At 37.3% G+C, this 13,786-nt stretch overlaps 1 protein-coding gene across 1 annotated transcript; it reads right to left on the bottom strand.

The window, feature by feature from the left end:
- Positions 1-6,455: 6,455 nt before the first annotated feature.
- pnp4a (purine nucleoside phosphorylase 4a) lies at positions 6,456-13,340 on the bottom strand. Its single transcript, XM_053316552.1, has 7 exons — positions 13,318-13,340; positions 10,346-10,509; positions 9,851-9,954; positions 8,016-8,191; positions 7,576-7,766; positions 6,763-6,842; positions 6,456-6,605 (listed from the first exon to the last, which is right to left on the bottom strand). The coding sequence occupies exons 1-7, from the start codon at positions 13,338-13,340 to the stop codon at positions 6,456-6,458; spliced, it is 888 nt and encodes a 295-aa protein (XP_053172527.1).
- Positions 13,341-13,786: the final 446 nt, after the last annotated feature.

The following is a 13,786-nucleotide window of genomic DNA, read 5'->3' as shown; positions in this document are numbered from 1 at the left end:
CTCTCCTCTTCCAAATGAGAACCTATGGTGGCCGTGAAACTCCCCAAAACATAAAAGGCTGTCTCTAGAGTCTGTGTTTGGTTTGCCCATTGTGGCTTAGTCCATTCATCTAAATACCACTACATTTTCCACACTGCACCTTTAATCATAGAGAGGTGCCTAAAAAACAAGCAAATATGAACACCTCACATCAGCTAAAGTCCACCATCTATTGTAATTAAACCCAAATTAATTGGATATCATGTAATTATGCCAGCACACATACAGTACATACACATATGACCAATTAAGTTACATTAAATGGTAATTATTAGCAAACTGATAAAGATAGATAGTTTAAAGGTGTGGTTGGAGGTGTATCTGCCTTGTTGACAGATGGTCGCTGCTTGTTCATCCCATTTTAGCTTTGAACATTAAAGGAATATTACACTAATTTTACACATGAACTCATGTTTAATGCTTTACAAACGTGTGGAGTTTCAGAGATGTGTGTTTACACACAGAGGGAATCTAATGAAAGACTCTATCCACCTGAAATATCGGACATGTAGGATCCAGTGTAACTGGATCTACACTCGTACAAGAGACTAAAATATAATATTTCTGCATCTGCTGCTCAGATTTTTGTTGTTGTTTTCTTTTATTTCACCACCTTTATGGAGGTAAAATACAAAATACCTACACTACCCCTTTAGCTCTGTGACTTTGTTTACTATGGAAGCTCATATCAGCCTGGAAAAGAAAGAAAAGAAAGAAAAAAACGCATGAAGGCTTACCTCTTCCGAGAGTACTTTATCTTCATACCTAATGTGAACGTGGAGCTGAGTGTTGAGGCACTTAGTGTCTAAGACTCCTCTTTTATCTACTGTGGCTTGGATTGTGTCTCAGTTGTACGTTGCTTTTGACAAAAACCAAATGCAAAATGAATAAATGAAATGAAAAGTAAAAACTCACAATATCTCAAAATGATGACTCCAGGGTCTGTCAATATGTCATAGTGAGATAAGCAAGGCAACTTATTCACTATCTTATTTCAGATTCAATTCAAAGAGAATATTGAAGCAGGAACAATTCAAGTTATTAAATAAAATACCAATGTGAGGATAATAAAATAACTATTAAAACACTCAAATTAAAATAAACTAAAAACACATAAAACTGGATATTAAAACTATGTAGAAACTCATGTAAAACACACATATATAAGCATGATAATGTAAACATATTAAACATGTCTGTTAACATAAGACCCTTAATGACTGTGCTGAGGTCTAAATTAATGTTCACTCTAAAGCTTTGGAAAACAGGTGAGCTTTAAGTCTGGATTTAAATGTATCTACAGATGTCTTACATTTTCTAAAAGCTGTTTCCATGCTGAGTTTTAAGCTGAGGGACGAGTCATAGACCGATCCCCGATGATCTGAGGGTTCCAGTGGGTTCATAAAGAAATTAGTATTGGGAAATATATTTAGGGCCAAAGCTGATATAAAAAGAAGTAAGAGGATATTAAAGTTTATTGAGTTGTAATTGTTTTAAAGTTTTCTTTGGAGAGTAGAGAACAGGGCGTTACAGCAGTCCAATCTACTAAAACAAAAGTGTGATACTTGGAGAGTTCAAAAAATGTACTATCTCATCATTTGAATTTATTGTAAGTATTGTATTATTTTGTCTAGTTTTTTTTTTTTTGCTGTTGTTTGTTTTCTGGCACAGTTTTCCACAGTCTCACATGACATGAACTGACATGGAAAATAAGGTTATAGAGGCACTCATCACTTCCTCTGTGTGAGTGTGAGTGGCCGTCCTTAAACTCAACACATCACAGATGTTTAGATTGCATCCGCCCCCTCAGTTTAAAAGTTGAAAATTGAAGAGGAGGCGTTTCCTGCTGGATCACCTCATCCAATCCAGTGAGCCTAAAATACAGTTTCTTTCAATACCAGCACAGGAACGAGACAGTGATCATAAACCCACACCATGAGTCATTTATTTACATGATGTTATTTTATTCTATATAGTTTTGGACTCATTGTTATTTAATGTAGTTTATTTGACACTTTTATATCGTCAAAAATGTGTTTCTAAATGACCTGGCTCTTGATTTGATACAATGACGTTAACTTTTTTTGAATATAGTAATTATATAGTATAATATATAAACATATATTGAATATAGTAATAATAGTCTTTCTTAACTTTAATCTCTTTTCAACTTATATGAAAAAATCCTTATGAGTCCTTGAACAACCTCTGCAACAGAAACATATACATTTGTGCATTTTCTGTTATTTTATTTTTCATCTTATTTTTCAGCAAATGAATTGTGTTAAAATGAATGAATAAACAATACTGAACTTGTAGACCTCTCAGTAATTATTGTTCTGATGCTGCTGGTTTTATAATGTGGAATATTGACTCCTGCTGCCCCCACATGGTCACAGGATGAAACATAACTCCACAGCGGCTGTCAAACCAACAGTTTAATGTAGTGTTTAAGTTTTCTCAGGCTCTCTGTAAACATCGATAAATGATCATTTAAAAAATGAATGAAATTGGCACAATTTAATTTAAAGGTTCAGTCAGTGATCTAATTATAATCCAAAGTGTCAAAAGAAAGAACAGGAAGCTTTTGTCAGCCTTGAATTACTTACTTATTATTATTTACTATGATATATGTTTTAAGGGGGCAAGTTCATATCTTTTATTGCTTTCAGGCTTTTTATGCATATTGGATGTTTTTTCACTCCATTTTTTTATAGTTGGACTGACAAATAAACACACACTTGAACTTGAAAACATATTACAATTAATTTTTATTGGGCAGTTTTATCTTTCAGAAGTCAGTCAGTATGTATGTAAGTGTTATTCCTATTAATATAAATGCCCTTTATCCTCTCTAAAGTTCTGACACATCATGTTACTCCTCCTCCTCCTACCATCCACTATCGGAGGAGCTCTGAGAAGAGCAAGAGCTATCTGACTCCTGAGTACCAGGGTCGTTGGTTTGATCCTTATGACCAGGAGCAGGAGCAGGAGCAGGAGCCGGAGCCGGAGCAGGAGCCGGAGCAGGAGCAGGAGCAGGAGCAGGAGCAGGAGCAGGAGCAGGAGCAGGAGCAGGAGCAGGAGGGGCAGGAGGGGCAGGAGGGGCAGGTGCTGCAGAACGTAGATGAAATGTAATTAGTTATTGTAAATTTAAATAATAATGGATACAAATTTACAGAAAAATACAATATATCAAATCTTACAATATAAACCTGAATGAATAATGCTGAATTACTATGTAACAAAAACAAAATAATAGTACAGCAAATAATAATAATAATAATAATAATAATAATAAATATTTATATATACAATAATTAAAGTAATTGATGCATGCATAGTCGACTTATTTGTCATATTAACAAATAGTATATATTACAATGTACCCCAGTAGAATTAGAGAAATAAGGGATACATTAGAATAATAAAAAATATTATTATAATAAAACTATTATAATACATTTTTTTGTTTTCTACTGTATTGTACAAATGTAAGTTTTGATCCATACAGACTTTTAAATATATTTTTTCTCACCTGGAGGAGGAGGTGCAGATGTGATCCATGTCCACAGTTTATTGTGAAGAGTGTTCACTGCCACAGGAGAGAAACAAGTCTAGTTAAGACTTCTCTTAATGTCAATCAATTCAATGGTGAATAATTCAGATTTGCACTGATTTTTGTTTGAGCTCTTTCAAAAAGGGTTCAGTGACAGAAATTACTGAAGTTCCTTTTCAGCTCCAGCAGGTGAAGCTGTTGCTCAGTGAACTGAACCGATGGTTCAGGAAGAGATGGACCCAGGAGGAAATGACTCATGAACAATTAAAAAGGGTTAAACATTTAATTAAAAAGGTTAAGTTACATTAAAGGGTTAAATTAAAAATTGAACACCAGAAAGGCTGAATAAATGAAAAGTCAAGTCATTTTAATTTCTACAATCCAAAATCACAGTATAGTCCCAAGTAGGCATTATCATCTTCTTTTTTTAAATTTTAGTTTTAGTTTTAAATGTGTTTATAATTACACTCTACATGAGAAGAAGATGACGTAGTGAACAGGAAATCTAACTGCTTCTGACCCTGAAAAGGTTTGGTTCAATAACGCCTACCTCTTTTGGGGGGAGAAGCTGCTGCTGGAAACTCAGGGTCTGATATACAAACAGATTCACGTTCTCCTGCAGGTTCCTCTCCGAGTTCCACTGGGGGTCCCTCTACAGGTTCTGCTTCTGGTTGCACCTGGACAAGGACCCGGTCCAGCATGTGGTCCAACAGCTGTTGGGCCTGGTGTGGTTCAGTTTTGACGGTCAGGATGCGAACGGGTTGACCCGTTGAGAGCTGCAGCTGTGTGTAGTTTCTGAGGAATCAGAGACCATAAACACAATTCAGAACTCCCTCACCACACACACACCGGCACTAAAAGAAACTCTGACGATGTTTTAATGAATAAGATCACGTTTCTGAACATTTACACTGAGCTGAGGGAGGATGTTTAGCAAAAAGAACTAGAAAGAGAGCAGGATATTTTGTTTTGTTTAGTCTCAAATTTGGGACATCACACAAAGAAAACACTGCAATCACCTTAATGTAAAAAACGGTTGTATGTTCTTACCTGACTCTACTGAGTTTAAGGGTCCAACAGAGAACTAACAGAACCACCAGAACCAGCAGCAGAACCACCAGAGACAAGAGGAAGAGGTCAAAGCTCACCTGGTTGTCTATCACTGACATCTGAACAAGAAGATGCAGAAACTGAATGCAATCCAACACACCTGTAGATTGTTTTTAGTTTATATTTCAGGTTCTTCTTTCAGGTGCTTGGGGATGCTAGCAGCACACTGGTAGTTTAGTTTACTATCAAAAAAATAAGTAAAGATAAGCTCCTGCATGTATTAATTTCTAAATTTAACATACCTTCCTTTCCTGTGGGGATCCTGTCGTTTGAAGGAAATTAATTTGTTTGTTTCTTCATTCTGAGAAAGTTGAAAGAAAACATTCCGTTTGAACTTAAACCAATCAGAACTGTCAGGAGGTGGAGATTAACTGCACTCATCATCATTCAAACTCAAAAGAATATTTCTCTTTGACCCTGTTCACACTAATATTAAAATGCATCTAGGTTTATCTAATTTAAAGTGGACAGCTCTAGTATATACATGAATGTACCCAAGACGTATTGAGGAGCTGCATATGGCCACATTCTTTTAGCAATCTGTACACTAAATGTGTCCTCAGCCATATTGAAAGACCGCCTACTCAACTAATGTCATATTAAAGTGAGAAACAACAAGAGGAAGAAGCCACAACAACTGGCTAAATAGATTATTGTGGATGGAGTACACATGAAACATGCTCTCTGATTTACATTTGGAGAAGAGTTGATTTTGCCCACACGTCTCCAAGGTTTGCAAAAGCTTTGCAAACGTCTTCTTCTTCTTTGTTTAATTACTGGCAGAATAGGCATGTGAAGTGAATTGGTTAAAACAAATGATGTACTTGTTTATTTGCATATAGAGTGGGGAAGTGTGACTTTTAATTCCAGGTGTGAGCAGGGTGTGGCATTTAATTAATCTAAAAAAAAAAGGGCATACCAAAAACCAGGCACACGATACAAGCGCACAGAATAGTATCTGTAATGGAAAAGCATCCTCCCAATGGAGCATTTTCGCTCAAACAAATGTGGTCATGTGAGCACAGGGCTGTGATGAATGTGAACTTGACCCTCTGAGATTTGACACTTTGGAGGCAGGGATGGAATAGACAGTCTGCTCCTTTGATTGGTCACTTTTGCTATGTTTATGTTTAGCGCCACCCAGAGTTCGCAAACTAAAACTGGCACCGAGCAGTGGTTTCAAAAGTCTCAGTTTTAGGGGTTTCGAAAATACCGGAGTGGTGTGAATGCTAGGCAGAAACGTAGCAAAAGTTATGCGACTTTGTTTCAGTATACAACAATTGGTGGATTTCCAGTTCCCTTTAATAGACTCTAATATCACAGCAGCACCTTGTGGACATTAGAAGAACTGCAGATTGATCAACACAAACAGCCTTAGGTTTGGCAGCAAGTTTTAATCAGGTTAACATATATCAAGAAATCACTGAAATTCTTTACAACATTGTACAAGAGACATTTTTATTTATTTAAATTGTTCTTTTTATATTAAAGCACCATAAACACAGAGGTGTTTGAGGTCATTGTTATATTAATCTGTGGGATAAAAATGAAATATCATAAATGAATAAATACATTCAGATTTACCCTGATAGAGAATTATTAGGCACCATGTTGATATAAATAAAGTTTTTATTACAGCAAAGATATAAAATAATATAAAAGATGATGAACTAAAGTAAGCTATAAAATATGTTGTAAACACAACAATCAAATATATACACAGTGAGTGTGTGTGTTTGTCTGTGTGTGTTCAGATAGTGTTATTAGAGATGTTGTTATTGATCTCCATCTTGCTGATCAGTTCAGTCACCAGCTGCTGTACAGTTTGAGAGCGCAGTCGTCCAACCTCCAGGACGCCTTCATGGTTCACACTTTCTGAGTCTTCATAACACTTCACCACCTGACACAGATTGATCAATCAATCAATCAATCAATCAATCAATCAATCAATCATTGATCACACAGTCCTCATAACTCTTCACCAGACCTGCCCTACAGCTTTGTTATCAATTTAAAACTGATCGATGTATTGATTAGTGTCTGAACTGTGTTTTTACCTTGTTGGTGATCAGAGAGAGGCCGAAGACTCTCAATCCGCAGTGAGTTGCCACGACGACCTCAGGAGCCGTACTCATACCTGTAAACACAGTTAAACACCTGAAGTTACTGAGGCAGTACTGCTAATACTGAAACCACTGTTACTGACAGTGCTTCCATCACTGTATAATCAACTCAACTTAGAAACAGCTTCACAAAGACTCAACTGTTTGTGTAAATGTTATTTCACTTCGATAGATAATTAAATTGTTCAGCCTTAACAAACTGAGCAAAGTGGACCCAGACCTCAGATCTTCTATGGCAACAAAAGCGTCAAACTCACTGTGTTTCAGTTGATTCTTTGATCATTTGTTAAGGAATTCTCACCATTTAAGTACAATATCATCCTAAATGTCTACCATATTAAGTCTTTTAATTTTAATGTTTCACAAGACACATTTTTCTACATAAATTATATTTAATCAAACTGTCTCAAATTAACTGACAAATAGAAAAACTCTGTGCCAGGTAATGGTAATGGTAATGCTGATTCGAATCCTGGACGATACATACACACTACACAGAGACCAGCAGGGTGATGAAGTTTTTTCCTGGGTCTCAAAGTTAATCTCAAAGTTTTGTGTTCTGACTTCGAGGTCTCTAGAGGATGATCCCCATGAGCTTTCTTTTAGTCAAACTTTACCTATCTAGCTCCTCTTAGAGTACCTAAATCATTCAGATGTTGACCATAATGTGGCTGTAATGATCACTGCAGCCTCTAGGGGGCATTAACAGCACTTTACATCGATATATCTGTATTTTGTTTGTCGTACCGACAGCGTCCACTCCCAGCCGATGTAGCAATCTGGCCTCAGCAATAGTTTCAAAGTTGGGCCCGCCCACCATGGCGTACACGCCTTCCTGCATGAGGCTGGACACCCCCAGCTGCTTGGCGATCTCCATTGCTAAGCAACGCAGGCCTTTGTCATAGCAGCCAGACATGGCGGGGAAACGCGGCCCGAACCTGTGAACAATAATTAACAAACAACACAATCAGCTGAACTGAAACAAATCTGACAATGAAACAGCCTCAGGAAGAAAACTATAAATGTCAATACTTGGTACTGTGACAACCAAGTTAAAACACAAACATGTAATGTCATAGTAAACAACCTGAGCTTATCAAACAGTCACACAAGAAACAAACAAGGACTTTTAGAATAAAGAGTTTCATCGTAAGCATGAAACTCTGATAACAATTAACAGCAGTTACTTGTCATCGTTGGGTCCACTCAGCGGGTTCAGACCGACCAATCCAGGGAAGTTGACGTGGTCTTTGATGATCATGATGTCACCAGGCTGCAGACCGTCCGCCAATGAGCCGGCGGCATTCGTCACAATTACAGTTTCCACCCCCAACAGCTTGAAGACTCGAACTGGAAACGTTGTCTGAGAGACAGATGGGTATCTTGTCATAACCTTGGTGATCATTTGTCTCTTAAACAGGAGAAACTTCCTGTTAAAGTTCGTTGTTATGAGAGTCTGAATGTACAACGTCTGGGAACACAGCTCAGCGCCCTTTCCCTGCATTCCCCAGGGTCACCAAAATCCAAACTCTGATTGCAGTTACCTCTAGTCTGTTCAGAGAGACAGGTAACATATCTCTGACCTTGGCTACCATAGCAACACTATCAGGGTGCCTCCTGTGTTCCCTGAAATGAGCAGACAGCTGCATCTACTGTCTCACAGGAAGAAAGTGTGTCTCAGGGTCAGCCTTACAATGACCTTAAGGCCTTAGTTTGACCCAATGTATGATATCTAAGTTTGGAAAATTCCCTAACAGCGGTGATTGTCAGAGTGAAACCCAGACCACTGACCCAACCATAAACATGTGAATCAGGGATCAATGTGGAAGAACACTTCATCACTCTCAGAGTCTATGTCAACCAAGGAGCAAAGTGGGCTTTGTGTCCCAGACACTCATGGTATATTCAGACAGACCACAAAGAAAGTGCTTCACACAGCGCAAAAGCCCCTGGTAAACTATGTGGTAATTATGTCAGTATGCATGAAAGCACAATATAAACTGAAAAGCCAAGGACCTAAAGTGGAAGTCTGGTGCATCTCAATTTTTGCTATTGGCAACAGTGAGCTATTGTTGCACTGTGAGACATGCTTTCATTGAGTCCCATGCAAGTGGTGAAAATAGTCCCTTATAAAAATATATACCCACTGTTCTATGAAATCAATGAGCCTTTTTAAAAAATATATATATATTTAGCTGTTTTTAAAGTTTTAAAAAAGGTCCACAAGACATTTTTGTTGCAGGACGTCTACTAGAGCTACAGCTGCAGATATTTTATGCAACTGGTTAAATATGATTTAAATGCAACAGAATAAGAGTTACCTGTTGAGTAATGAGAAGCACCAGTTTGTGTGTGTGTGTGTGTGTGTGTGTGTGTGTGTTGTATACAGGAAAACAATAGCAGTATTGAACAGTCTGCTAAAAGGCTACACGTGACCTCTCCCCCATGACCTGAGCCTGGTTCACACACACACACACACACACACACACACACACACACACACACACACACACACACACACACACACATACACAACAAACAAACAGTCATATGTGTGTTTCACCCATTTGGCGTGACTCAGCTACTTTAATCAGCTCACTGCATTTTTTTGTGTTTGGCATGAGTACAATTGAATTGATTACCGCTTATTGTACTTTGTGTATTCATTGTGTATAAATACAGTTAAATATGTGAACTGGGTGAAATCACTTAAATGGTGCATTCATGTTCATTCTCATGGTCTGGAAATATGAGATACTCATTGCAGAAGAAAAAAAAGAATAGCCCAAATTATAAAGCAGTATTGGCCAATATCCTAACTTTTAATCACCTGGCTACTAAACATAAATCTCTTGCGAGCTCCACAACTTTAGTTTGTACTGCAGGCTGTTTGTTTAAAATGTTATATAATAAACTTACATAGTACTTCTTATGAAAAGTAAACTAAACATCTTGTGTGAAATTAGTGGACTTCACCATTAAGCTCAGTGATGTAAATGTATGCATGTGTGTGCAGGTGTACCTTGCAGAGTGAGTGTCCTTCATACATGTGGAAGCGACCCTGCATGCACACACATGACTTCCCCTTCAGCTCCCCGAAAACCAGCCGACCTGCATGACCTTCAACTACAACAAACACACACACACACACACATACACACACACACACACACACACAGACACACACACACAGTCAGGATTATAGTGTAACAAGTGTAGTGATGTAATTAACCCACAAAAACAATAAATGTTGGTATGCTGCTTATACTGTAAATGCTAAATAATGGGAATTAAAGTTAAATTAATACAGAACATTAGTCTGTAACTCTGAATTTGGCCCCTTCTACACAAATTTGTGCAGAAAATACCGAAAGTCTAAGAAAGTTTCTAAATGTAAAATATATATATGAATAAATACATCACTGGTAGTTTTGATTGAGAAACATGTAGTATTATTCAAAAATAAAGTTACTTATCATCTATTATTTAATATTGTTGATATTAAATAAATCTCTACCTGTGCTCTGTGGGAAGCCTGGTATGTCAGAGTAAGCAAAGGAGTCCTGACACTTGAGGGTGTCAGCGAGCATGCCCAGTCCGGACCCACAGATGATCGCCACCTGGGGACGGTGCTTCGTCTGGGACATCAACCAATCAGCAGTTTTCTGGTATTCGTCATGACTGCAGATAAAGGGAACAGAGGAGGAAATACATTGTTAACTTATAATAGCCTTAACAGTGAGAGTCGCAGCAGTTCAGTCAGCTCTGATGATGTAGTGCATCATCATCATCATCTTACTCTCGTCATATCTTACTGTTCTCTGTTTGAGGATATCACACTGAGATCTAATTACATTTGGTTTTATTTGAACTGGGTCTCTTTTTCATGAAAATTAAGTGAAGCATGCTGAGTTCATGTTCCCAAGGGTCAGTTTGAAGGTCCGTTCTGTGTTACATGCACAGGGCATCTGTCTTGAAAAGTCTTTGAACACTTTATCTGTATCGGGAAATTCTTAAACTACTATTGCATTTAGTTTCCTTAAAAAAAGACCCTAGAAGGTATTTATGAGTGTTTAATGTAATTTACCAATCTAACAGCAGTAATGTAAGTTATGAAATGTTTTTTATCCAATTTCTGTCTTTCAAGATACATTATATTTCTATAAACTGCAAGTGAGACTGATGAGACTGATGTATTGTGCTGCGGGAAGCTGTTTCAGTCAGAAACACCAAACCTGTAACAAACACTCACTGTCTCATAATGAGGAAGTGTCAATTTTAACCAACAGAGCTAAATGAACTTAAATTAAATGATTTTTTAATTTGTTTAACCCATTCTTCAATGTTCTGCTGTTTATCTGGGTGTTGGACACATTGATTTAAACAATTATATTGTTAAGAATTGTTAGAATTGCTGGTATGATGGTGAAACAGGCATTACATTAATCTTAAATGTTATCTTAAAATGGTCTTTAAAAGTTTTAATTTAACTTGATGAAACCTGGCTGGAGCAATATTTATACTGAAGTGTTAATGTTAACTGTTATTAACACTTTAGAAACAGTTAGGGGCAATAATTAAACATGCCTTCTCCCTTTGGTTTACAATTTACATGCACTTTAATGTTATATACTTTCTAAGCTAACTAGTGTTTCACACCTGGGTCCTAATTTTGTGGGTTTTGGACTTTTTTCCAATCACTGATGATAATTTATTCATGTGATAACAACATGAGAAGTCATTCAGAATTTAATTAAATCCTGAATTCAAACATATTAAACGTTTTTAGTTGCACATGAAGATTAATCTGAAGGCAACAAAAATGTTCCTTAAAGTCAAAGCAAGTCAAAACAACAGTGCTGCAGCTCGAGGAGTTATTTCAGGCAAACTGCAGCATGAGATGAGATGACGCATTGTAGTTTAAATTAGTTTGCTATCAGATTCTGGGTCAGTTTAGGAGGAATTCGGTAACCATGGCGACGGGTTTACACATTCTGAATGCCTTCCTCTCCATGGCAACAGCAGCTGAGGTTCATGGGTATTGTAGTGCTAACAGTCATCCTCTAAACTCTCATAAAACAACTCAATCTGATGGTCAGAAATGAGAGTTAACAAAATAAAATACTTGTGGTACCAGCAGCTCTTCACACTTTGCAACAGTGTTAGGTGAGTGTGAGCGTAACTGAAGTTTACCCTCTACGTGATGTAACCTTTACAATAGTTTACATAACCTGAACATTCAGTTTGGTTTAGATAATCTGGGTAACTGTACTGTAGTGTAACTGTGTTAAAGCCGGTCTGATCAGCTGATTCCTCGTGTTGTTGTCATGCTGGACTCAATGATGCTGCCCCTTTTCCCATGTCTCCAAAACTGAGAGGAATAACTGTCAAAACTATTAAATAGTCCACAAGTTTAATCATGTGAAGGCATTAAATGTTGTCACAAAAAAGGTCTTTCTTTTATTTTTGTATTATCTGTTTTATTATTGATGATTTTCTTTTTCTTTTTTAAAATCTTATATTTGGAGTATTTATTTATTTTATTTCTTTTTATTTTATTTTAATTCTACGCTAATTCCACGCTCAAACTTTGTAACCTTGTTTTGAAAAATGCAAACGTTATTAGCATTTACCTTTCTCATATATCTAGGTGAATCATCTTTATTTTAAATGAATAGGTCAACATTTTAGAAAATACTTATTTGCTTTGTGGCAGACATTTTAAAATTGATACAACTGTCATAGTTGCTCTTTAAAGGACCATTATGTAGGATTTAGTGGCGTCTATTGGCAAGGTTGCAGATTACAACCAAATGAATACCCCTCGTCTCATCCCTTCTGTCCAAGTGTGTAGATGAACGTACGGTGGTTGCAAATCTTTGCACAAAATGTGAAAAGTCAGTGTTCTATTGACTTTGAGCCTGTCCACATTCCTAACCTCAGTATATATAGTTCCCTATTTCTAAAAACTCCACCTTCTGAACTCCTGGTCAGTCAAGAAACATATCCCTGACCCTTCATTTATGGCTAGCTTTTAACAATTGGCACATCTAACTGTATCTTTAATCTAAGTAAACATCTGGTTTTGGAAGATTTACCACAAGACAAAGACAGATTATCAAGTTAACACAGGATAAGGGCAATATACACTACACCTGCCAACGGCTTAGAGCTGCTTAGATTTATCTTGCACCCCCCAAAAAAGTCCCAAGATAAATCTGAGGCGTCATCATCTGATTAACAGGAACATTAAAAGCAGCAGAACAAAAACATACTTTTTTCCCCAAACTTTCCTTTTAACTTTTGCTCTTTTTTTGTGACATTCTTTTACCCATTCAGACAATTCAACAAGGCAACAACAAAAAAACACTTTTTGTCTGAACTGGTCACAGTCAGCAGACCTACACAATAAGAGCAACTAGTTTATAACACTGGTTCATTACACAGACAGACAGATGTTAATATCAAGCTCAACAGGTGTTCTCTTACCTGATCTCTTCTTTGCTGTGCATGATGGACGGATAACAGATGACTGAGGATGATGATGAAAATGAAGCAGACTGATAGGTGTGTGTGTGTTTATAAGCTGTCAACTGTGTGTGTTTGACTGACTAGAAGAGTGTGTGTGTGTGCGTATATAAGTGTACGTGTGTGTGATGGAGGGACAGTCAGTCAGAATGCGGCCGGCTGATGCTGATCGGGCTACATATTCACTGGTCACATGCTTCTGATTGGTTAACAACTCGTCCATTCATTGGCAGCAACCAATGGAGCCACAGTGTTGTAGAAATGTGTGTGTGTTGGATTCCAATCCGAAACTGGATTGTTGGAGGTTTTTTGTGTGTGTGTGTGTGTGTGTGTGTGTGTGCGTGCGTGTGTTTGTGTGCTTGTGTGTGTTGTGTAATCGGCGTCTGGTTTTGCGTCACGCCCCCACTCACAGTAACGTGATTTTACTTCA

This window comes from Scomber japonicus, chromosome 3 (assembly GCF_027409825.1).
Source record: "Scomber japonicus isolate fScoJap1 chromosome 3, fScoJap1.pri, whole genome shotgun sequence".
Lineage (NCBI taxonomy): Eukaryota > Metazoa > Chordata > Actinopteri > Scombriformes > Scombridae > Scomber > Scomber japonicus.
The sequence above is the reverse complement of the archived record's forward strand: the minus strand, read 5'-3'. Positions and strand labels throughout refer to the sequence as shown.

Excerpts from the sequence above, each read along its gene's own strand:
- pnp4a (XM_053316552.1), bottom strand. The coding sequence starts at position 13,340 with ATGCACAGCAAAGAAGAGATCAG. Across the intron at positions 7,767-8,015 it reads AGTGGACCCAACGATGACAA|GTTCGGGCCGCGTTTCCCCG; the intron begins GTAACTGCTGTT and ends TATTGTTCACAG. Across the intron at positions 6,606-6,762 it reads TCTCTCTGATCACCAACAAG|GTGGTGAAGTGTTATGAAGA; the intron begins GTAAAAACACAG and ends AATCTGTGTCAG.